Source organism: Pyxicephalus adspersus, chromosome 6 (assembly GCF_032062135.1).
Source record: "Pyxicephalus adspersus chromosome 6, UCB_Pads_2.0, whole genome shotgun sequence".
Classification (NCBI taxonomy): Eukaryota; Metazoa; Chordata; class Amphibia; order Anura; family Pyxicephalidae; genus Pyxicephalus; species Pyxicephalus adspersus.
In genome coordinates, this window is record NC_092863.1 from 83,477,983 (window position 1) to 83,504,960 (window position 26,978).

The window sequence follows — 26,978 nt, forward strand, 5'->3', positions numbered from 1 at the left end:
AGCAATATGACAGTTAAATAGACTGACAGAGTAAGATTGACAGTGCTAGTAAATGGGTGCACACAATACCATTTATAGGAGAACATGTCAGATCTCTTAATCATGTCAAAGTCCAATATGCTATCACATGTGAAGCTTTTGCTTTAAAGGTCTTCCTTCTACGGTAGATGCAGGCAGATATTTGCATCTGAGCCATGAGTGAAACAACCCAATGCTGCTGCACTTTGTGACTCTTGTCCATGGTGGGGTACTGGGGGATTTATTGAAAAACAGACTTTAACTTTAATATTAATGGACTAATGCTGTCATTTAGCACAATGCAGCGCATGCTTAAGAAAACACGTGTAAAATGAGATGCTGGGTCCAAGGGAAAACTTGGCTCATGCTGGAGCTAGAACTCATCATTGCTTAGTGACTAGTGATATTAGTGGTCTGTAGGAATGCCTGTGCCAACCTTACTTACTACTATTCATCTGTTACTAATGCAAGAGGCAAATTTATTCAGTGAATCATTATTTCGCACCTTCTAATACTATTGCATTTCCTGAGCATCCAAAAACCCTGCAATGTAATGTGCTATACTGATCACCTTAAAAGAGGGTCATTTTATTTAAATAGTTTAAACCTTTTTATGCAGTTCTTGGGCCAATATGATAATGTCATGGCTCCTGCCTGTTGTCATCTGGGACAATAATGTTGGTGCTTTTTTCTAAATACATAGGTGTGAACTCAGGACGATAGAGATATGAACTGTAGTCGGTGCTGCTGATTTTTTTTCTGCTGCTCACTGTTTTTATTTATCTTTTTAGAAAGATGGAGTTAGGCTATGTACACATGTGCAATCATTGTCGTTGGAAAGGATCTTTCACAATCCGAGAACCATCGCACGTGTATCTAGACGTTAAATGCAGTATCACAATAAAAGGTGCATATATTTACATATGGCGTATATTTAAAAGTTGTGGCTTTTGGTATTGCACCTTCGGGTAGGAATTTCAAAACCCTGGTGCTGTGATAATGTCATTATGCTGGGAGCGCTCACATGTGTTCTATTACTATTCCAGTTGCTTTTTCAGTCTTTCCCAAGTCCAAATAATTTTAAGGGGTCCCTGAATCTCCTACTATTCTTGGGAATAGTACATTTTGGCAACTTTTGTTCCATACCTTTCAACACTGTTTTGGGGCACAATGTACCCCTTTATAAAGGCAAAAAAGACTGTTCTATTTCATGCCTTGATAAAGACTATTGCACCCCCTAAACGGTGTTTGTTGGTATGGAACCACAGTAAAGGGATTTTCAGAGAAATGTTAGTGATGACTATTTTGCAATTTGGATTTCACTGTTGTGTACCACACACTTGTTTGTTTTGTGAGGAGTTAGTGTGGAATAACATATGGAAGTTTTTACATTTTTTACACCTAACAATGTTGCAAAGAATGGCCCAAAAATGCACCACCAACTGAATAACAATAAGTGCTTCTTCTTTTTTCTTATCTTTTTTTCTTATTTCTGCATAATTCACCATATAACTTACTCTTTTATATAAGCTTGTATTTTATGTTTATTGTTCCTTTAAGAATATTGTTAATGCTTAAGTGTTAAAGAAGCCTCTCACTCTAGGGCTGTAAATCTACTTCTATAGTTATTCTGATGGAATGCTGAGGACTTTTGTGCAATAATGTGCCAAATCCACAAAGCTTAACTAGCATGCTACCCTCACCCTTGTATGTATGTATATGTGTATATATATATATATATATATATATATATATATATATATATATATATATATCACACTAATATACAGTAAGTACACCTTATCAGAAAAGCATTGTAATTGTTATCCTAACTGCTATCATTAACACAGCAACCAAAGTCATAACAGTGTAGCACAATAGTCAATGGTTTTATTGTAGATAATAGATGTCAAGCAATTAGCTATTGTAAAATATCTAAGCATTGTGCTGGTTTATAACATTGTGCCGATTTTAAAGCATTGTGAAGCATTACACTGGGGAACGCATTTTTTGTTGAGTTAGATCTTACACTTGTTTTTTTACTAATTTATGGGTGGTTTATCCGGAAATTACCCAATTTTTTGTTATCACATACAGTTTTTACGATACAGAGTACCCTCCATTTTTATCAAAAAACATACAAATTTTACATATAATGAAATAATTACTTATGAACTGTTTACTTAAATTTTGTCTGTTTATACAAAGAATTTATTGTTACTCTAACAGTATTTTTACAGTAAAACATTTGAAAATTAATCAGGTAAGCGGTTAAGGTAAAAATTTACCTTTTAGCTTTTCCTGGAGTGTTCAGTGTTAGGACAATTTCGCCAGATTGCTCCAACAATAGTCAGCCATCATATGTACATCCCATCTACCCTGATACCGTCCTTCTAAAGCTGCGTACACACGGCAAATTTTTCTCGCCCGATAATCGGTATCGGCCAATTATCGGGCGAAAATCTGCCGTGTGTACAGTCGGTCGTCGTCCATCGTCCGACGACCGTCCTGGCGGATCCATGGACGATGGACGACGACCGATCCTAATGAAAGGGAAGGGGAGAGCGCGCAGCAGGGTGCCGCTCCGTCGCTCTCCCCCTCCCCTCTCCATAGAGCATGAACGGTGCTGTATGTACAGCATCGTTCATGCATCGTGCAGTCTTTTCTCGTTGGAAAGGATCGTGAAAGATCCTTTCCAACGAGAAAAATTGCAGGTGTGTACGCAGCTTAAGACCTTCAAATCTTGGTGGAATTGTTTACCTTGCTTATCACTGACTGCACCAAGGTTTTCTGGGAAGTTAGAAAGATGGCTATGCAGAAAATGCACCTTGATGCTCATTGCAACCAAGCATTTTGTAGCTCTCTAAGAGTTTCTGGATAATTTCTGTGTAATTATTTGCTTGTGTGTTTCCAAGAAAGTCCTTGACAATGGCTCTGAATGATAACCAAGCATTCTTTTCAACTTCTGACATTGTCCTGATAAAAGGTTCATCTTTGATGAGCTGCTGAATCTGTGGACCATCAAACACACCAGCCTTTATTTTTTCAAATGACAGGCTAGGAAATGCCAAAATGAGGTACTTGAAACATTCTCCTTCAGTTGGCAAAGCTTTAACGAACTGCTTCATCAGACCCAGTTTCATGTGCAGAGGCAGGAATATAATATTCTTTCTATCAACAAGTGGCTCATGTAGAATGTTTGGATCACCTGGTTTTAGGGCAGATCTTGGAGGCCAATTCATTTCCACCAAATGCCTCTCATGAGCTCTGCTGTTCCACATGCACAGATAACAGGGATACTTGGTGTATCCGTGTTGCTGACCAAGAAGGAAGCATACCATTTTAGGGTCAACATAGATGACCCAATTGTGTTGGTAAAATTGGAACAACTCAATGACTCTTTGCATATTCTTCACAAAGAGAGACTGAATGGCCAACTGGGACTCGCCCAAATATATTACCATTGTGAAGCACACAATTTAAGCTCCGGTTTGAGCTATCGATGAATAGTCGCCATTCAGTTGAGTTATATATTGGAATTCCCAATACCTCCATTAAACCGGGTATGTTATGGTAAAACACAAAGCCATTGTCAGTTCTAAAGTTCTGCAGAAATGCAATTTCTCTTGTTCGAAAGTACAATACCTGTGTTCCTTTTTCAAGTAAGTTTTTCTCACGCAGTCCTGATGCTAGGAGTTCTGAAGCCTTCTTCCATAGTCCAAAATCAGGTTTCAAATCACTGAAGTTTTCACTATACAAAAGTAACAGTCACCGAAATGATCTCCTGGCTCTCGCCAAACCATAGGTATACCAGATGGCATCTTATCATGTGTTCCTTTTGTCCATATCTGTAAACCTTCGACACACTGTTTGCACACCTTATGAAGGGCCCAAGACTTATCTTGATCATGAAGTTTAACTTTGAAATATGCCAGATAGGCTTGCTCTACAAATGTGCTGATTTTCGCCCTTTGACTGGGAATGGTGAAACTTCCACAGAATATAACAAAATGAATCAGGGTTTTTTAGGCACTAACAACGAGAAACAGCAGAGTCAGACATGATCTGAAAAAAAGGAAATACATGAGTAAGTAGAAAAATAAATTTTGCATATTCACTGCGTAGAGCAGCGCACAACCTCCAACCACACTGTCTTACGTGTAAATGAATAGCCTATACAAATCCATGCTACAGTTATCGCATTAATATAAGTGGTAGAGAAAAAAACTGACGTGATAGAAGAAAAGGAACTACACTTTCAGAATCTGCATACCAATTTTAGTGTAAATAAGCCTAAAAATTGAAGTCAACAAAAAATGGTTCACAATTGTTACCCAGTGTTAAGTAATATCTCTGCATACTTTAATTTTATACTGACATAGTATAAATTTGGTATAATTGGTATAGATGGCATGAAATGAAATTGGGCTTACTGAGGTTAAATTATTGAGCAAAGACGGTTTAGCAAAGTGTATGATCATTGAGCTTAAAAAAGGCATGTTCACTTCAATCCTTCAATTATGTGCAGTAAAAAATATATATGTACCATTTCAAATCAGATGTTATCATGTTACACACATAATTCTGTACATTCTTCTAAAATATTATTTATGCCTAAATATGATGGTTTACAATAGTAATATTTTAGTAAATACATGCAGTTAGGTAATTGGCTTCCCCAAAAATGTTTTACTTTAGAATGTACCTAAGGCATATGACTATGGTAGAGCCATTAGATTGTGAGCTAGTGACAGCTAGTGTTATGACTATGGAGTTTGTAAAGCACTGCATAATATGTTGGCACTATACAAATACTGTGTAAAAATAATAATAATAAATATGTGACTTAGAGGGGCCCATTAACTCAATGATAGTTATCGTTCATTGGGATCTTTTTGACCCTGATTGCCCTGGATCTCTGTTTTAGATAATAAGGTACAAAGGTAAGATGTATCTCAGTTCAGTGTCCTTAGAGAAGTGCCTAAAATGTTTATTCATAAGTCTGGTACTATCACAATGTTCAGTACAGTAATAAATCCCAGACTCTCATCTAAAGTACATCTGCTTCTTCTTTACAGTGACCCTGCTGTGATCCATATCACAGTTTTGTTTTGTTTTTTTTTCAATGCTTTCCCTTTCACATGAAACGCTTCTTTTGTTATCACCTTCTTTTTTCCTTTGTTGCTTTTTTCTTTTGTGAAAGACAATTAGATCTAGTCAATTATCCCACAGCAGACTTTCTCCTTAAGATAATTTCAGGCATCCCAAAACCCGTGGTATAATAAATCAATAGGAAAAAATGCTCTTTGCATTGGTTGCCAAAGGGAAGAATGCCTGCATATATTAATGATCAGAATTCCTAGATCCTGGAACTATGAATGCACACCATCTAATTGTATGTCAGTCAGCCAAAGATCAATCTCAGGACCTTGGTTGAGAATAGCTGAACTACAGGAATTTCCCTGATGAGCAGGCTTATTGCATGCAAGAAATGAGTGTTATTTTTTTTGGGCTATCTGTAAGAATGGCATTCTTCCCAATGGCCAGCCAAGTTGGAGGCATTCCTCCTACTGACCACCGCACTAATGCACTGCAAGCTCTGGCTATAGTAATTATGGGAGGGGTCCCTGAAGACATGAAGTGTTAAAAAGGTTAAGAAACACTACATTAGACTATTAAGTATAGCAAAAGAAAGTGAATGCCTGTCCATGTCAAACAACTATATACAGGTACGTGGTTGGATGCTCGATATGAACCAGGGATGCTTTACAGTATGTAAATCATTGCCAGTATATTTCATTCTGAAGTGATTTCTAGAAAATAATTGGATATTATGGACATAGCTGAGCAAGACTCTAGTTTCCCTAGACACATTGTATTATATTACATTTAGCAGCAAAAAAAAAAGATGGGGTTGATCATGTTCCTCCATTAGTGTCTAGTGCCATAAGCACTTAATAACTATATCAAAGAAATGAATTCTGGGAAATAATGGGATATCATGGACTCAGCTGAACATGTTCCAAGCTTCCCCAGACACATTATTTTATATCCCCTTTAGCAAAATAAGAAAAAAAGGGGTTGATAAGGGTCCTCCATTAGTGTTCCTGGTGCCATAAGCACTTAATGAACCATATTTCAAAGGAAGATATGCTTTGAAATTTCAGGTTTATAAGCTAGGAAAGGCAATATTTTTTTTCCTGTGTTCTCCTACATAGCAGGATATAGAACAAGGCCTCCCCGTGGGGCTATGCTGCTGCTTTATATCTCCTATATATTACATAGATGTTGAGAGAGAAAGAATAAAAGTATAATCCTTGTTATCTTTCTACACAGACCTTGAATTCTCATTGAGAGATTCATTTTACATTGTAGTTGCAAGGAAATTGTTCTGTTACCTAACATTATTTCATCATTTAGAATGAAACATAGAGAATTGGTTGTTATAACAATATAAAATATATTCAGAGGCGATAAGTTAGAGACTACTTTTAAAAGAGTGTTTTGATAACAATTTTCTGTAACAGTGTATAGTGTATTTTAATTAGCTTTTGTAGATTTTTTTTTAATCTGAAAAAAACTTTCAGTATTTTACCATATATACTACAACATAAACTGATTTATAAATAAACCAAGGTACTCAATTTCACCTGAAAATACAGGAAAATGCGAGTATAAACCCAGGGCATGTGGCCATAACTGCTAATATTCAAAACGGTAATCAATAGGAATGCCATGGTGAATTATTTTGAGAAACCTAAAATTCCATCAAAGTCCCTATTTTTTCTTTTTTCTTCTTTAACACACCAAGTATTTTGTAGTTGATGACTCACCTGCTTCCTAATGATCTTTTGTTCAATATTTTTGCCACCAGTAGATGATGTTATGTTCTGATTTAAAGTGTGTAACAAACTCCTATTTCCATCAGGAAGAGCTTGTTAAACACTATACATGAGGACACAGTGCCATCTAATGGTGTGCCCAGGATTTTTTTTCAATGGTATTCTGAGAGAAAGAAAGTCTGTTTTTTTTTTTTTTGTTTTTTTTTTAATGAAGTATATACTATATATAGGTAGGACTCATTTTTATCTCTTGCAGTTCAATAACTTTTACGGTGTTCTCCTCACACTCAACTACACCATGTGAATAGACAGTGAAAGGAAAACAGCAGACTGATGAGTTTATATTTTACTCTGTTCTCTCAGCATATCTTGTGCACTGTAGCTCAACTGATTGGCTTTGACCTGCTTTTCCCTTCTCCATTCTGAAGGCTGCTGCATAGAGACTGCAATACCAAGTTCTGGTAATTGTGTGGTTTGCAATAAATAATGATTAAAGGATTTAATAATTAAAGGCTGCATTATGCCACAATTTTGCATTTGCCTAAGGAAACCTAATAATTTAAAAGGGCTGCAACTGTGGAACAACTGTGACTTAAAATCTGCAATACTTTTGAAGACACAGCAACACTTGGTAGTGATGGTGCACTGCATCCGAGTGCAATAAGTGTGAGTTTGCACTGCATGCTACGTAAATTTAGTTAACTGTTCTATACAATCGAATTATCTCTCCTTTGGCCTTTTTTTTTTCTTTTGGCTCAGGTCAGTAAATTTGCAATGATATACCTAAAACTGAAATATCATTTGTGGATGACCCCTTTACCAATAAAATAAATGCAACCATATTTGCTCATTATGTGTGCAGGCTATACTTTCTGCCTCCAGATGTAAGACAGTGATTGTGCTTTTCATTTCCTACCTGTCAATATTGGCTAACTGAAAACAACAGACTTCCTTTTCTTGTAATCTCAGCAGTTGCTCTGCAGATATGTTAATAGTGTTATACAGAGATAGCTAGAAGAAATGAAATCTACAAATTACAGTATATTTAAACTGTCATGAAAAAATATAATCTTCAACAAGTTAAAGCAGAAACAAAACTGTGACCGGACAGGGCCTTGCAGTTGATGTCCCTTCTGCAATAAAATAACCTTACCTGCCTGATTATAACTTTTGAAATGCATTCACCTGTCTCCATTCCATCATGGACACCACCTTTATCTTCTACTCTTCTCTAACCATCTTGATTGGCCAGGTCAGGATGACTTACCCCTGCCCATGTGTGTGGCACAGAGTGCATTCAAGTCTTTTGCACAAACACGATCACTTTGTTCTGAATGGGGAAGATGGCAATGTCTTTTCAAAGCCTATGTAAACCAAGGAGCATAAAATGGTTATATTGCAGCCTATTAGTCATTATGTGATGGCTACATTAGTTTACTGCTGCTAAATTGCAAAACAAAATCTAAACTCTTAGACCACATTGACATTAATGCAGAAAGTTTGTAGTTCAAATTATACCCTGTGTGGGCTAACTGGAGTTTTTGAAATTTCAAGCTTTTGGGTATTGCTTAGATCTGTTAATTAGGCTCGTCGTTCATGGATCCGCCAGGGCAGATCAATGAACGACCTCTGACGGCCGCTCTACATACGTCAGATTCTCATCTGATACTAGCCCTGAGGCAACAATCCAAGAAGAAACCTCTGACGTGTGTACGTAGCCTAATTCTTTATTTATGGAGAATCCTCAACCTAGAAAATGAAGTGTTCTGGGACTTGAGGACACCTGACCCCCTCCTTGCTTTTAAAACATATGAGGGATGGTATTTATTCTGTAGTTCACAGAGGAGATTTGGCAGGGCTGATAAAAATTGCAAACACCTTAATATTGATCATTGCTACAGAGCGTATGGGAGTTGTTTGGATTTTTGGAAAGATCAAGTATTTTGCTATAATCGTAGCGTTTTGTACAGAGAGACAATGGGCCTGATTTATTAAAGCTCTCCAAGGCTGGAGAAGATAAACTTTAATCAGTGAGCCTGGGTGTTTCAGCACACCAATCACAACCTGGCATCGCCCTGACCCCACTTATATTTACCTGAATGCCTGCCCCCCCTTTTCCTCGGTCACATGGGCCTTTGTTCCCCGGCTCCTGGCCCTTCATTAGGAGGGTAGAAGTGTTGCAGACATTGACAGTATGAAAACAAATTCTGCCTTTACTTTGCTTAGTATAATCAGAGGTTATTTTGCAGTTTTATATTTTATTTTGCTGTAAAATTTTGCTTAACAATAATATTGGTTTTGTTGTCAGGCATTAGATGACTGCCCGGTGAAAGTCTACTTGATGCTTATTTGTGAAACGCAACATGAATACCAACAACAATCCTTTTTTGGCAAGAGGTAAAAGTGTAAGTATTATTGCTTCTTTACATCTCTGTCTTGTGCTTAAAAGCTACTGCTTATATTTTTCATATGTTTATTATTCTGGATGTTGAAATTATCTTGATGCATACGTTAGGATTTCATTGCCTTGATGGATACATTTAGATTAATGACTTGTGATAAAACATAATGGTTGTCACTGCATATTTTATCTTATATAGATATAGAGAAGTATTTATAATAATGACTAATAGCAATGGTCTGGGAATCTAAAACCACTCTGACATTTAACAATGGGACTTGGTTTATCCTGGTAAAGGTAATGTTGAACCTTGCTGATATCTAAAGCCTAGCTGTTTATGGCATATGCTGTCAAAGAGCATATATATATCTATATATCTCTATATATAAACCTTTACCTATATATCTAAAGTGAGATAGAGAGCTTTAGTTGAACTACAACCTTAAAAACAACTACTTTAAGTATATATTTATAGTATTTATCACAGGCATGGTTTTTACATTCTCCATTATCACATTTAAATTTGTTAGTGTACAATATTTTTGATGGCCTCCAAAGTGGCATTCAAAAGCAATTCCCTTCACATTCATTCTTGATGCCATTCTAACTGCATATTGTGAATATCTACCCTGTCCATTCTCATACCTACCTTGGGTCAGAGGGATACAGACTCCAGGAATAATAATTCCCTGCTAATTCTGGATGGCTAATTGATTTATCATTGCATTGAGTTGTTTTCCAATATACATACCTACAAAGACTCTCCTATGGAATCTGAAGCAATTCTGCGAAACACATAGACATAGTTGGTCAAGAGGCAATTATTGAACTGTATCAATACTGTATGAATATAGTAATAAAATATTTAAAAATCATGTTTGTGATTAGTAAAATCTGGATATTTTAATTGGGAATTAGCAAACCTTGAAAATATCTACGTGCCCATTTCAGTAGCATTTTTAAGCTTGTAATAGAATTTTGTTTTTAAACACATTGCTTACTATGGATGTGACATTCAAAATGACCATACCTTAGAATATTAGAGCCTAATTTTGCAGACCACACTTAAAATATCATATTGAATAATGAGTCCAAAGTATAAAGTCTAGTTGAATAAAACATATTTGTGAGAAGAACTTAATGTGTACAACCTCAAAGACAGAGAGAAGGGAAATGAATAAAACCTTTTTTTGCAACAAGCTAGTGGAGGTTATACCATGATAGCATAATTGACATAAATGGGAAGATATAGCCTTTGCGCAAATGGATTTTTCATCCAGTAATGTATTATTCAAGTGGGGTTGAGCAGGATCAGGCTTGGATTTGCCATACTGTAGGCTTACATCTGTAGACCAATAAGGCAAAGAGGGGGGCCTGTATCATCAGCAAAACATTTTCTGAAACATTGTGATCAGTCAAATCAAAAATGAATCCTTTTATAAAATGGTTGACCCTAGAAGACAAGTAATTTAGTCAACAAACATTGTGTACCTATTTTGCTCCAGGAATCTATATCGGACTCAGGGCAGGACTTCATTCACAAAAAACAATAATGGCATTTCAAATCTAAAATGACTAAGGGGCTAAAATAATTGGCATGTTTACTAGCAGTATCTGCTTCAGTTGTTTCTGCACTGAGCTTTCTAGAAATTCACTCTGTGACACAATGCATTGCTTTCTATTATCTTAGGGGAAATCTATCACAAGTAATACTTTCCTAAAGTGGCCATGGAAACCCTGTTTTATTTATTTTTTTCCAATAAAGTTGGGAATAAGTGGTAAGCCCAGGCTATATATGTGTAGGGCGCAATTATGTATATAAACAAGATGAGCTCAATAGAAGCGATTTCTTTGTTTTTAACCCTAACTTGTCCCAACCCCAAATTGCCAGATTCAGCTGCCTGCTGGTCTGTGGTTCCCTCCGCTGCATTTTCAATCTTCTCTATATCAAGACAGCGTTGACTGTAGTGAGTGGGGATAATAATATCCATCTAGGTAACAGGTCAAGGTTGACCACACCAATAAGCTAAAGGTTTACATCAGTACTCTGCTACAAACACTTCTGTAATTAAATCCATTCTGCTTTCTTCCATCGTACCTTCCACCTTCAAAAAAGCTTATACCTCCATTTTCTTTAGAATTATGTTGGTCTTGGAATTCCCAGTGGACCATGAACATATTTTTTATTTAACATTAACTATTTAACAATAAGGTTTTAGTTATATGCTGGGGCAGAAAATACTGTCAAAGTTCACGAAACTGCTACAGGGACTATTAGCAAAGAATTATTTATTGCATAGGGCTACGTATTATGTTGGAACTTCATAAATAAAATTTAAAAATTATAATAATGAAGATTTGGCATTCCTACAGCATTGAAACCACAAGAAAATATGAGTTAGTCATTAAAAGAACTACCACCTACAAAAACATGATGCTTTCTGATAGCTGTATGTATACCTTGTAATAGTATTCAGAATATAAATTCATGTCTATTGAATATGCCTTAATGTGTATTTTATTCTCTATATTTATATGCAGCAGTCATGCAAAAGTGAAAGTCACAAAGGTTGAGGCACATCATATAACACTGCTGGCGGTGCTGATATTGCTTGGCATTTGTTCTTATGGTTTATTCATATGGCTTGATTTTTTTGGTTCTGTAAATTACCACAATTATAAATGAAACAACTAAGATGCAGTTGAACTGCAGACTTTCAGTTTAAATTCAGTGGGTTGAACAAAATGATTGCATAAAAATGTGAGGAACTAAAAGTAATTGTACAAATTAAAAAGCTGAAAATAAAATGTTAATTTCTAGTACTTGGTTGAAAACCCTTTGCTGGCAATGACAGCCTGTAGTCATGAACTCATGGACATCACCAGATGCTGGGTTTCCTCCTATTTAATGCTCTGCCAGACCTTTACTGCAGCGACTTTCAGTTAATGTTTGTTTGTGGGCCTTTCTGTCCGAAGTTTTTAGTCTTCAATAAGTGAAATGCATGCTCAATTGGGTTCAGATCAGGTGACTGACTTGGCCATTAAAGAATATTCTACTTCTTTGCTTTACCAAACTCCTGGGTTGCTTTGGCTGTATGTTTTGGGTTATTGTCCATCTGTATTATGAAACGCCTCCCAATCAATGTGACTGCATTTAGCTGGATTTGAGCACACAGTATGTCTCTGAACAGCTCAGAATTCATTCGGCTGCTTCTGTCCTGTGTCACATCATGGATAAACACTAGTGTCCCAGTGCCACTGGCAGCCATGCACGCCCAAGCCATCACACTGCCTCCGCCATGTTTTAGAGATGATGTGGTATGCTTTAAATGATGATCTGTTCCACGCCTTTTTCATACTTTTTTTTCTTGCCATCATTCTGGTAAAGGTTGATTTTGGTTTCATCTGTCCGAGGAATGTTTTTCCAGAACTGTGCTGGCTTTTTAGAAGTTTTTGAGCAAAGTCCATTCTAGCCTTTCTATTCTTGAGGCTTATGAGTGGCTTGCACCTTGCAGTGCACCCTCTGTATTTACTTTCATGCAGTCTTCTCTTTATGGTAGACTTGGATATCCATAGTCCTACGTTCACCTGTTGTGAAGGGGTTTCTCTTCACCATGGAAATTATTCTGCGATCATCCACCACTGTTGTCTTCCGTGGACGTCCAGGTCTTTTGGCGTTGCTGAGTTCACCAGTGCTTTGTTTTTCTCATGATGTACCAAAAAGGAATGAGCGATGGGTCTGCCAAATTTCGGCAAACCAATTTTGCGAAACCATCAAGGGATCGAGGAAATCATTACGATCCCTGGCACTAGAGGTTAATTAACCTCTAGTGTCCCGGGATCGCAGTGGATTCTCTGGGCTGCATTCGTTCATGCAGCCCTGGGAATCCTGTATCTTCAGCCGAATGGCTAGTGTGTGGGAACCAGTGTGCATGAGCTCTTGATGTACATTTCTATTACCAATAGTAAAATGTTATTTTTCTTTACACATTTTTAGCTCAGGCTTCTGTCCTGATATACTAGATGTATTTCTGGAACTTCTTCACTTGCTGTGCAGACAATCCCACAATCAATATCTTATCTGTTTAATTACCTTCATATAAAGATAACAAACAGCTCAATGTGTTTATCAGGCTTCCATGTGAGACACCGTACACAATTTAGATAAAAATCTACTTTTGGTTCTTTGTGATTTTTTAATTAGACATAATTTACCAAGTCATAGGCACAGACTATATTATTGCAAGCATGGACACTTGGGCTTTCAATAGCTGTAAGACTGACAGTTTTTTAATCTTTATTGTAGAAAGGATTAGAAATTGTTACTGAAATCATATGCTGATTAATACCTATAACTTGCCTCAACCACATTTATTAGCCCGTTTTGTACCCACTCAAATGCAGCTGGCACAAACATTGAAAGAATTTTATATTGGATTTGGCCAGTTTGGCATTTGGTAGTTTGGTGGCCATGGCAAAACTCTTATAGTATAAAGATAAGTATAAGTATAAAAAATTATTGCATATGGTTCCTTTTCTTTTAAACAAAACTGGGGTCCTGAGAGTTACCTTTTTTCCCCACATGGACATATAGGCATAAATGGCCCTAAAAGTGAGTTCCAGACAGATATCTAAATAAACAAATATATTTGGCAGGATAACAATGGACCAGGCTGGAGGAATGATATAATAAATTAGGGTGAATTTCCAGTGACATCACCCCATTGGGTCCTAAAATAATTTTGGTGGTTTTTCTTTGTTTTCCCTCCGGTTGCATCACTTCTTCATTGAAGTATTAGCCTAGTCCTTGTTTATTTGTGTCCTCAGAAGGCACCATCTTCGCTAATGGTAGGACTGCAGATAAAGTGGATAAACCTGGATATACAGTAGTATATGCATATGATCAAGATTTAGGGTGCTTTAGGAGTTCATGAAAAAAACAATTTATAACATTCACAAATTGTTATTCCTAGCGTGTTTGTTCTTATGTATGTTTTATAAAAGAAAATGAGTTGCTTGTTAATGAAAGTCCCATAATGTGCTTATTTGTTCAATGGCTTGAATTCATATCTTTTGGCCAGTTGTTTATTTTTAGTTTGTGATAAAATAGTTGTGAAATTGTTTTAACCTAAATAGCAATCAAATAGGGTTGTACAGTGCTGTAATGTGCTGCAACATTCATTTCCAGGCAGCATTAGTTTGTCTGGACTATAATTGGCAGATGGTATGCGGCAATGATTCTGCAACTGGGTTGCCAACATAGAATGTATTGTGTGGACGGCTGCTCAAAAATTCATGAACAGTTCAGCTCGGATCTGTCAGCTCAACAGACACATTACCATTATATTACTGACAGCCCACAGTGATTGTATGATCTTTCATTTTTGTCAGTGACCCTCCACTGTAACATTTAAGGCATTCCTGATAGGATGAAATTACCAATAAATACGTTTTGTCTGCTGTTTATTGGGTCAACACTCGATGGTAGAGCCAGTTGCATGACTCTTATGATTGTAGTTGGCAAAAAGTGTTTTCTAGCCCAGTGTTCGCCAACCTCTCAAACCTCATGGACAACTAAATCATTAATAACTTTTTATAATAAATACATTTGTAAAATAATGATCTTCCTAATGGTGCCTGATGAGCACTGTGGAGACTCTCATTCATTGATCAGATCACATGAAAATGAAGTATTACTATTTGTTAATATTATCATTAGTTGCATTGTATTCGAATCTAAGACCAAACAAGAAATGATCATCATCAAAGTCAAACTATTTGATGCCATTAAATATAACTTTTAAAGAAAATACACAGTATTGGTCATACCTACCTAAAAGAGCATCTGAGAAATAAATAAAACAATCGGATTAGAATTGGTATTCGTGAAGCGGGGTGACTGTTTTAAACAATGTTGTTTGAAACAATACTGAAGCGTACGGCTTGGCAACGGTTGCCTCATACAACTTACACTACACTGACGTCACGCTGCGCCTCTCTTGTTTTTCCGTCTCTAGTACAGTTCCTGAATTTAGTGCAATATAAAGGTGAAAATTGTCATTCAGAATATAGGAGTTTATTAGAACATTTTCTTTTCTCGTGAACCACCTGCCGTCAGCTGTTCTAGCCAACACCCTAGGCCAACATGGTTTTCAATAATCACCAATTTAGGAGGCTTTATTCCCCACTGAATAAAAAAAAATAAGGGATAAAACGAGGCCAAATGTGAATGTAATGGATAGATGTAGCGAAGGTTTTTCTTCATTTGTTGTGGCATACACCTTTTGCATGATGTAGCATATGGGTGTTCTCATTCTCTTCTGGCATTCTTTTTGCAGATGGCTCTTGTAGTTCTCAATGTTTAATTATTTTACCTGTGAATGGTGTGCTAGATAAAAACTATTGGCTTTTCCACAAATGATCCATTCATATGTGCAAAAAACAGTATATTTTAAACATTTATCTCATCTTGCTGTACTCTTGCCAACTTCCCAGTTCTTAAAATCTCAATCCTTAATTATATTATTTTACGTTGAATGAAATGTATCTTTGCTCAGCAGTAGTGTAGGAAAATGAATACATTGTGCCTTTCCCTTTCTGCCAAATAAAAATCATTATTCTTATTAGTTCTTATTATTAAAGTGTTACCCTTTTACAATCTGAGCTTTGTGTCTGTATTTAGATCTTTCCTGCCATGTAAATTTGTCTCACCTTCAGAAAGTAATAGTTTTTACACTTGCATTGATGAATATAAGTGCAGCATGCTGTGAACCAATCTCTACCCAGTTTTCTTCTTAATCTTGTTTCTCCATGTCAATAGGTAAGAAATGTTAAGAGAAATTCATAGCGGGAAGCGGTAGAGGTCATTTTTTCACACAGGCCTGTCTTTCTTCCTAATTTCAGGTTGTTACTGTAATATTGGAATTAAAGGGTTTTACAGGTATTTTCAGCAACTGTGAGAATTACTGGCCCATCAACTCTTTCCAGTGATACACGCAGAGTTTATAGACTGACAGCTGTGTTCATTTTATAGCAGATGATCATGTAAAAGTGAATATCACACATGTAGCAGGAAGGTTGTTCAGAGTACTGGAAAACATTTTATTCCAGCAGTTAAATGCAGATACGATTTCCTCTAGGTAAACCTACGGTTTTATGCCTCGGTTTATTGGTACACCTGCATCTTCTGACTTGTTTGTAATGCCGATTTACTTCACAGTCCAAGTGCTCTGTTAGCTGTAGGATTAATACGATGGAAAGCCAGTTTACTTAACTGACACTCGCAAAGGCTGGCAGGAACGAGAGCATTCACCCAAGGAAAATTGCCTTTCCCATGCCAATTTTTTTGATGGCACTGATTTAAAGCTCTTTATTTTGTTGTGTAGTTCAGGTAAAAGAATTGCATCCCAAGTGAAGAAAATCAATCGTATTCTGTTTTTAAAAAGCTTCCAGTCGTTTATTGATGGGGAAGGAGTAAGAAACATATATGCTTTGCTTCTTGGGCTAATAAAAGCTTTGTTTCATTTTGTATAGGACCTCATTGGTAAATTCTAAACAAACATTATCAAGAAGTCAAAAGGAAAGATTACAAAACCCTTACCACTCTTCTCATGTCTATACCATACGGAGAAGGATTTCGGTAGTTCACAGCAGAGAAATGGTCAGAACAGATAACACTGCTTAAAGCAGAACTTCCATTAAAATGGACACTTCACAGACCCTTCCATTTGGTCCTGCCCTGTTCTAGATTCTTTACGGCGCTTCTGTTTGCCACTTTTTTACATTACAGCACAAGCCTCTTCTGTGCTTGCCCAATATCGGGGAATCCACAGAAGGAGCAGCCCGAAGTGCCCTGAGATATGTGACATAGGTATCCCAGAAGGCTGAAGGCTTCCTATTCATCTTTATCACATTTTTTTTTTACTTAAAGTGTTATCTAAAAAGGATTAGGGTTCGGTTTTTAACACAGGTATAGCATTATTTCAATAGTATATTTAACAAAAAAGTTAAATGGAAAATGTGCTTTCATTGTCCAAAATCTACTACCTTGACCTGTAGGCTTACCATGAGTTACCGTGAATCATGCAAATCCTAGTTCTTGTGCAGTTCTGGCACAGGTCTCTGATTGCTGGGAAGAAACTATGTATTTGCCCCTTTTACACATGGCCAAGTAATGCTCCATCACCAGGTTTTCTAGCCTTGGTGGATCCTTTCCCAGGGATGTCCACATCATTGACTGGAGGCATAGACCGGAACAAGCAGAACAGTAACCAGAAAAAGAGAGATGTTGTTAAGTTACGGATCTAGAAAAAGGTCTCCAACTTAAAAAGAAAGACTAGGACACTTAAGGTCACATAGTAACAAAGGGGTCATTTTGGTGCACGGGTAAATTTGGAGCTCTAGGGTCATAAACTACAACTGTAACATATCAGAGACCAGGCTTTTGTTTTATTGTCCAAAAATTGAAAGGTAAAAAAAAACTTAAGTACAAAACTTTCAAGAATTTAAGTATAATAATCATATTACCAAAACATGTATAATAAGAAGTGGATTTTTAACTTTTTACTTATAAAACTTATATCAAAAGCCTGAAATTACCAAGTACTACTATTAAAAGATCAAATTAAAACAAAAGTTGTGGGCTGAATGAATCAGGGGTATAATTATTTATTTAATGTTTGTTGTAATTGGAAAGGAATAGGATGCTTCATAGATTAGTATTACTTTTTAACATTTATTTGTTCGTTCTACTTCTACATGTTTTTCACCTTAAGTTTATTTAAGTATAAATATATTTACCCCTATAAAAGACTAATAGGGCCTTACACAGTAGATGCATTTATTTATATATATGCATTCAGTATCTTGCTAAATGTTTGTATTGATCTGTTTATTCCTGTGATTTTTATATGCTCAAAAACAATAAGATAACAATAAAAAAAAAAAGTATCCATGTCTACTGATTTAGTAAGCAAGATGACATACCAGCATGATTCTCAATTAAATTAGAACGGAAAAAAGTGTAAACTGGGGGGAGGGGGGATTTACCAAATGTGCTGTATAACACTTCATTGACCACCCCTAGAATTAAAGGAAAAAAATGGAGCTTATTTCTAAAGATACTGATATTTTTCTTGTGCATTCTCAGTTATGCTGTAGACACTATGGAATGCCTGAACTGTTTAAATGTGTAGTAGTTTATTGCAGCATCTGTTCAATAAGAATTGCTGTGTTAGCTGTATTTTGGAGTAGATTGTATTGGTGACAGACCAACAGCACTTTTGGTTCTTAATAGGCCTTTAAATAAAACATGGGAAAATGGGTATATGCTGCAGAGATGTACTGTGTATGTGTTTTTGCCTTAACATTCACTTTGGTTTGTTTTTGGAATTTTTGAGCAGTAACAGAAAATTTCCATCTACCTTTTTTTATCAATATATATGCTTTATCCGGATACCTGGGGCTTTATTTATAAAATGGGGAATCTGACATTCCCTGAAACATTCATTTGTGGGAATCTTCTAGATCTATGGCTTTCAATGGCAGTTATTGATTCCCACTAGGAAAAGCTTGAGAGCATGTCAGCTTGGTATATGTGCTAGCTTTTGTTATGTTTACCAATTAGGATGGGTTTAGCCTGCCAGTTTTACAAATACCCATAAATCCACAGTTCTCTTTTTTGCACTTCTAGACCTTTCTCAGGCAATTATCTGCACCCATTTCTCTGCCCTCCATTGTAATGTATGCACAGTTATCTGCAGAATGCTGCATGTCAAGGATTTTAACCATGGATAACCACCTTCTATCTAACGGCTTATGTAGCCGATGCTAGACCATTCAGATAAATGTTTTTTCCCATGTGAGCAGTTGTGGGGAGGAAGGTGGGTGGAAAAAAAGTTCAGTTAACCACCTGGTTAACATTTATCCAGGCCATTGTATTGTTATTCCCATTCAACTAGACTTTCACTTCTAATAGTGAAGACAATTTGGCAGCCCATGTAAAATTTTCAACTTTCCAAGAACATGTCCAGTTAAATGTGACTGGATAAAAGTATTAAAAACATGTATAAAATTTCAACATAATCAGCAAACAGCAAGAATTAACAAAATACCTATTAGAATGTCAAAAAATAATTTTAATTTTACAAAAAAATCAAATAAAATTAATAATTAAACTAAATCAAGCATGACAGTTTTTACTTAATCCTAATGTATACTTTGAAATTCTGCACAGCTTCTCTCCTACGGCTTGTTAATAAAGAAAGATTCAAGGACACTCTGAAAAAGAACATTATTCCATAACTTTAATGCTATGCTTATTAAGTGATTTTAATGTTCATTACTTATTCATTTTAAAGTTAATACTTTCATTCACACAGGTCTCCAAGAACTGGCAGATAAATATATTGTCTTCGTATTTTGAGACGGTTAAAAGTTCTCTTTTTAAGCAAATTATAATACAAGAAGAAAATCTACCGAAATTTTTAAAAGCATAAAGAACTCCAAAAAGCAACTTTTAGGACAGAAAGTGTTGGTATTACCTTGCAGGGATAGCAACAGCTAAGGTAGTAACTTAATTATCTAAATTTGTCACAGATGTGACCACTAAATAGGTCTTTTTACCTGATCAGACAGATGCAACCCTGGTATAAAAAGAAAAGTCGGTGAAAAAGTTTGCCCATCCTGGAAGTGATTGTCAAGTGTTGCAACTTGAAATGGAATTTGTAAATATAAATGACATGGAGCATACTGGTTTATAGAAGAAATGATTTAGAGTACACAGAAGTAGCTGTTTAAACTTTCAGATTATCAGAGCAGATTACATTCAAAAAGATGGAACAGATTGTAATATTCGGGGGTAAGATTAATTGAGAAGGACAGGAGGTTCAATCAGCAGACACCAAATCAAACCCAGCTGGAACTCCGAAACAGTTAAAAACCTCAGGCTTGTAGTTTTTTCAACAAGGAAAATACATTTGACATAACGGTTTCCAAAATTTACAAAATGATAATCATCAGACATTACAAGTATCAATTTTCAAGATTTATTGCCAATCTGGAGACCTCCCAGCCTTTGTTCATTTGGTAGGTGTGCCAGAGCTAACTCCAAACTCCTGGCCTGTTAAAGACACTACAGACCTGATTCCCAAAAAAAGATGTGTACGTTTGTAGGACAACAATTTCTTTCACCCTTATCCAGTTCCTTTAACCTATTTCTCAGGTGAGATGGAAGAATACAATCCAAATCTGGCTTAACACTTTTCATTACACTACAGGAAGGAACTATTTTTAGTTTTAAGCATGTCATAAGTAGTTATATGTAATGCAATGTAATTTTTCAGAACGTTGAAATCTTTGGCCTCGTGTTCACCTTGGTGGCCCTATGTCTGAGCAGGCATAGCAAGTGAAGAGCAGCACCTAGAATTACCGAATGTTTTATCTTAACCCCTCACCTTGATTCATTTGGGGGTTCTCAGAAATAGTTAAATGCCTACTGATCCAATCCAAATTGCTTAGATCTCTATTTTTGTATAATATTTGGCAAATATAAAAAGTTAATCAGTGATATATACTATCAAAAACAGCCAATTGTATTCATTATAAGTATTCAGTTGTTTTGAGATAAACTGCCAATTTAAGTTTTTGGGATTTTAAATGGCTATCTTAAGAAACAGTGAAATACAACTTAAATTTTAAGCCAACAAATAGGGCTTATTTTTTGTCATAACCAACAAAACAGAACATGTGCATCAATGTTATTGATGTACCAACAAGTTCAAGCACCCTATTTTCAGACATATACAGCTAAAGGTAGTCCCTGAGTTACATACAAGATAGGGACTGTAGGTTTGTTCGTAAGTTGAATCTGTATGTAAGTCGGAACATGTACATTATTTTATTAAATGCAATTAGGACCGAGGGTTTGTCTCAACATATAAGGCAGTGTGGTGTCGGTTACTGTATAAAATACTATGCGCAAAAAAAGCTTTATGGAGCCTAGGCACTCATTAACTTCTGGAGCAAGCTGTGCTTTGATATGCAAAAAGAAACAACTGCAGAGTTTGTCTTGGTCATTAAAGAACCCCATCAAACCTCAAACCATCATTTCTAAAATATAAACTTTTCTTTTCTAACAATGCCTTGTTGAATGAGGGCTTGATATTCAAGGAGTTTCACAGTACTATGACTGCATAATCAGAATAAAAGATAAATCCATATGGAATTTGGCTAAGATCTAGATTTCCATCCATGCTCTTATCTTGTAGTCACTTGAGCTTGTACTTTTTAAGTAAGGTAAACACTAATTTAGCGTATGTGTTCTTGAGCTTGGCAATATCGGTAAAATGTTTTTGTTTTTTGGTTAATTGAAGACTTTGGGTAGCTTCTGTGATGTAATGACTTATTTTGTGTGTGTTTCAGGCAGGGCCTGAGGTTTACTTTTTTTTTTTTATTGCATTCACTAACTGTTTGTTCCTATGATATTAGAATATGATTTCAATGTATCTTTCAATGTATGAAAAAATATACCTTTTAAGTTACAAAAATTTTTCATAGAAATATCATCCCTGATCAACTATGCAAAAGGGTTAATAGGGTCAACGTGACTGTATTTCTAACAATACCAGTCAGTATAGAAGATATTAGAAGAGACGCCAAGAACAATGCTACCACCTCAAAGCACCAGTATACAAAACTCATAAATATCTGTCTTTTTAGCCCATTGACCAGCATGGAACAGGGGTTTATATACCTCGCGCCTTCCCTCATACAGGGATGCAATGAGTATTATTGTACATAAGTAGCATTTCTTAGGAAATGGTTCCTTAATTACACTTGCATTATCGACCCAACTTTAGCCACTGTCAACTGTATTGCAGTGTTCTCCTTGGCTTCACTTGTCATTTCTAATTCTTATCAGCTTGATGCTACTATATTGTGACACTTGTAGGGATTTCAAAGCTTTCTAGCTGATGGTGCCATTTGCTCACTACCACATCTTTATTTTGAGGTATGAGATCCCTCTCCCATATTTTCTGAGCACAACTGTATATGGGAAATCAATTAAAATGGTCTCTAAGGGACAAGCTGAAAGGTTGCTCCCATTTATCACCCTCAAATCAGACTGCTTAACAAAATATTAAGTGACTGGCTAGAAAGGATAAATATCTATACCTCAATCTTTACTGCCTACATTGACTAATGACTGAAGACCCCTAATAGCCACAGGCAGAAGAAATCAAGCCAATGAGTTTAGGAAGAACCTAAAGAGAGTACACATGCAAACAAATGCATAGGCTGCTCAATTCAATAGGCAAACACAACAAAATGATACAAAAAGAAACTCCAGCATAAGGCAGCAGATGTGGAATTATTACAAATTATTCTTCAACCTCCTCTTACCCTTCTTTCTTACTTTTTCTTAGCATATCTTCCCTTCTTATCCTCCACATTTACCTAATTCACCAATTACCTGACAAAAAGCATAGGTTTTTAATACTAACACTTTATATTTTAATTCAGGAAGCATTTAGACCAAATTCGACCTGTATGCTATTTTGCAGCCTAAAGAATAAATTATTTTTTTAATAATTATCTTGTCATTTACATTTTGATTCTATTTTACATGTAACGGATTCCCTCTGAGAACCTCTTTTCCTAAAAAGAAAAGAGAATCTAAATTGATAAAATGAGTACAAAATTGTGCAAACATTTTCCTTCATATTTGATTTAAAAAAAAAAATACATTTACCTTCAATCCCGCAGGGCAGCCCGATCCCTCTGGGGGTGTCCCACGTCAGGTCCCGCCTCGTCCTGGAGCCGGCGCTCCGAGCAGTGCCATCTCCTCTTCTTCTTCCTGTTTTTTATCCTACATCACCCAACCCAGGCATGGTTTGGGTGACGTAGGATGAAGAAAAAAATTTTGCCAATCTCCCTGTGCATGCGTGAGATCAGTAAATTTTTATCTTTGCGCAAAAAGGCTCCTTCTGCGCATATCCGAGATGCTTAAAGATGCGCAGAAGAAGTGCACAAGAGCCTCCCAGGATGCCTGAAGTAGGTATCCCGCTCCCATTCATTCTCAAGTGCCTAGGTGATCGAGAATTAGGGGGCAGTGCTACCCCCCCTTTTTTTTTTTTTTTTTAAAAAAGGGTGTTGCACTTAAATAAAACAACAACATTTTTACTTTACATAAGAGTTGTCTGCCTTTTTATGTAAAGTGAAAATTTTGAGTTTAGGTAAGCTTTAAGTAATTTTATTCCTAACAACAAGTATCTTGTAAAATTTATGAAAATGAGAATTAAGCTGGAAAGAAACATATAACAGTGATTTTTTTTTCTTAATCTTCTCTATATACACTAACACAGAAATGATTAACAAGCTATTTTGTTAAAGAACCTAATAAAGAAATAAATCTATCAATCCACTCAATGAAACACTACCTCACCTATTCAGGTACTTTGTTGGCAGACTGATGTATGGTTGTTATACAGTATATTGAATTGAACATTGAGTTTTTCCAGCTCCTATTTTGAGAAAGGAAACTGCCCCTCCTCCTCTCTTCCAATGTCAACTTGATCCATTTCTTTTTGCTTGTACAATTCATCCAAATGTGAAAATATTGGACTGATTACAACATTTTAATTCCTTCAAGAAGTGCCTGTTTGTAGAATTAAAACTTGCACCTATTTAGGTATTCTTAACAAGCTGTAAAATGACTTTCAAAAAGCCATCACCAACCTTTCTAGCAGCTTTTAATGTAAAGTTATTCACTCTCAAAAATTCTCAAGGAACACAACAAGCACATGATTTTCATGAGTCTTTGGAACACCTAATGGTTGTAGGCTCATAAGCCACTGTTATGAACACAATGCTTTGACACAGAGGAACGTAGACTTGTTTAAAGCACTTTTACTGCTTGTTTAGAATATTTCAATATTATGCTTGGTCTGGGTACAGATTCCATGGTACAGGTTAAATACAATGGTATCAAGTTCCAGGGCAAATAGTGGGTAACAACTTTTTTTTTAATATTTTTTTTTTTTCTATAAATGTGTTGTTCTGTGGTTTTTGTCCAAAAAAGGCCAAAAAAATTGGTTTTAAAATCTAAAATGTTTAAAAAATAAAATACAAATATGGGTAAATAAGTGACCCAAACCATTATACTTTCCCCTTTAAAGAAAATGTGTGTATCAAGTTTACTCATGATTCATACATTTTTCTAATTGAATACAATGGGAAATATCTAGATTTTGAGTAAAATGTACATTTTGGGTAAAAACTTTTATAATCAGACAATCAAAAAATACTTCTGACTTTGTTTTATTTTTGATTCAAACTCACAAAAATTGAATACAATGTGCTGCCACTTTCTGGCTTCTGCTGTGCCAGTAATCATCTTAGCATCTCCTTTTTTCCCCTTTCTTATACCATGTTGGTGATTTTATACCCTAACATAATCATCTGACATGGATTACTCCTTGTTCTGGGTATTGAATAGCAGTCCTAATTATGCCTTTTTTTCCCTAAATGGTAGTTATGTATAGTTTTTTTTTTTTTTTTTTTTTTTTTTTTTTTTTTTTATACTTTTGTGGTGTCTTTTTCTACATGTTTTCCCTTTATATTTTATCATACTAAAACCAATAGATAGGTACTTGTAAACAAATTTTATCTACCTCTATGTGTATGTGTGAGTCAATAAGGCATATCATCCAATCTATCATTTTAAGCGTGACAGTTGATAGAAAGGAGGATTGAGGATTCCCCTTCAGGGACATGAGTGGCTGAAGAGAGAAGAATTCTTCTGTCATATATTTAGCCTTCAAACAGATTTAAAGACTCTGCAATACCATCCTCATTTTGAAGTTCTTTTCATGTCTCAATCTCCTGGAAATGTCATTGCACATAAATTGTGCCCTGAGGCACACTGCAGCGGCCTGTCATTTGAAAAATTCCTTGTATACAAAGGCTAATATTGGATTTAAATATAAAATTGGAATTTTAACAAATCAACTCAACTTGGGCAATATGAGATGACGCATAGAAAGATTTTCTAGTAATAACAAGGAAGCTTAGTTTTTTTTCTGTCACTGATACTAAGTGAGTTGGTAGGCTAAACAGTGGAAGCAATTTCATTCTTTTTTTTTTTTTGCTTTACTTATGCAGCTATAGAATGTATTCTCATGCAGCAAATGCATAAAATGGAATGTATTCTCGTGACTGAGCATCATTAACCCCTATCTGATAAAGATATATTTCAGAAAGGCCAGCTCTGTCTTTGAGAATCAGGATCTGGAGAGGAATTGGCTGTATCGCAGTCCCCTACTATGATATAATGAAGATCCCACTTTTCAGAAGGGCTATAAAGCCCTTGTAGCGTAAAGCTTGGCTAACTTGCTGCTGGTGTGTTATTCTTTAGATTTACAGTTGCTGACCTTGCAATTGTATGTTGCATAGACCAACCTTGTGCATATGACCATGGCTCTGCCTTGTCTTTATCCTTATCTAGTGGATTGTTTACCTGTGTGACCTCTGGCTCTGTATTTTGGCCTTGCCTCTGCTGGAGTCCATTATCCAGCATTATCATTGGGCTCCTGGTCCTCTGTCAGTTCTTCCCCTGACACCATACCTTGCACGCAGAAAACCTGGGGGCAACCAATTGGAGGGGGTCGGCAAATCTAGCTTCCCAGAGCTGAATGGGGGCTTGCTATAGGTGAAGAGTGCGTTGTTAGACTGGGGAACTGATTCTGTACCAGGGCCTTACAACAAGGCAACAAAACTACCAACCGCCATGAAGGAACATGAAGTCTAATAAAGGGATTTCAAACACAGAATCTTGCTCCTACTGTGGCAGCCCCTTCTGTGGAACCCAAGATTCTTTTACCAGAGAAATTTTCATGTGAACGCCAAAAGTTTGACAATTTCATGAATGCATGCAAGTTATATTTATAGCTGTGACCACTCTCATGTGGCACGGAGTCTGGGAGTTGGCCTAGTAATAAAATAGACTAACTTCATTACCTAGGTGGGCCTGTGGACACCAAGGCAATGCTGAAATATTATCATATCTTTTTGCTTATTGAGTTTGCATTGGATAGTGGTGTTGCTAGTAATTTTATAGATATCTCTGGCCCCACACTCTTGTAATTCCAGTTGTTAACTTACCTGAGTGGTTATGTGTATGATTTTCCTTTGTAGCAACATCCACCCGCTCTGAAATGTTAACATTTTTCCTGCTGAATATTCCCTCCTCCCCTGGTACAGTACACATACATATTCAAAATACCTACATTTGTTACTATTGAATGAACATAACATAGGAAAAATACACAATCACAAAGGACAGAAAACTTAAAAGAAAAGGCAGATGAAAGCAAATAAAGATGAGAACAGGGGAAGAGTATGAATAAGAGAAAGGAGAATATAAAGAGGTGAGGTCTTCATCTGGCAAACATTTGTGGATAGAATAATCATTGTTCTGTTATAGAAGAAATAATGTAAGGAATGTCCATTGACCCCCAAATTAGCCAAACAGTCTAAGTCTCCATATAAAATGAGAATCGATTATGAAACTTTGCGGTCAACTCCTCCATGTGCTATAGACGAGACATTTCCTTGACCCATATGGGTAGTGTGTGGATCATACTAGATCCCCCAATATACCCAATGTTGAATAACTGTCCCACCTGCAATAGGGAAAAAACATAGGAGCCATTTAATTA

At 36.1% G+C, this 26,978-nt stretch overlaps 1 protein-coding gene across 2 annotated transcripts in view; it reads left to right on the forward strand.

The window, feature by feature from the left end:
* The window catches only part of PDE4D (phosphodiesterase 4D), a 743,908-nt gene that overhangs the window by 131,366 nt on the left and 585,564 nt on the right, over positions 1 to 26,978 (forward strand). The window contains exon 2 of one of the 2 annotated variants that reach the window (XM_072416390.1): positions 9,169 to 9,265. In XM_072416390.1, the coding sequence (XP_072272491.1) occupies positions 9,224 to 9,265 (42 nt within the window). In that variant the 5' untranslated portion in view covers positions 9,169 to 9,223. Of the gene's footprint in view, positions 1 to 8,767; positions 9,266 to 26,978 lie in introns of those variants that run through there. The other variant, XM_072416392.1, reaches the window with a different exon arrangement.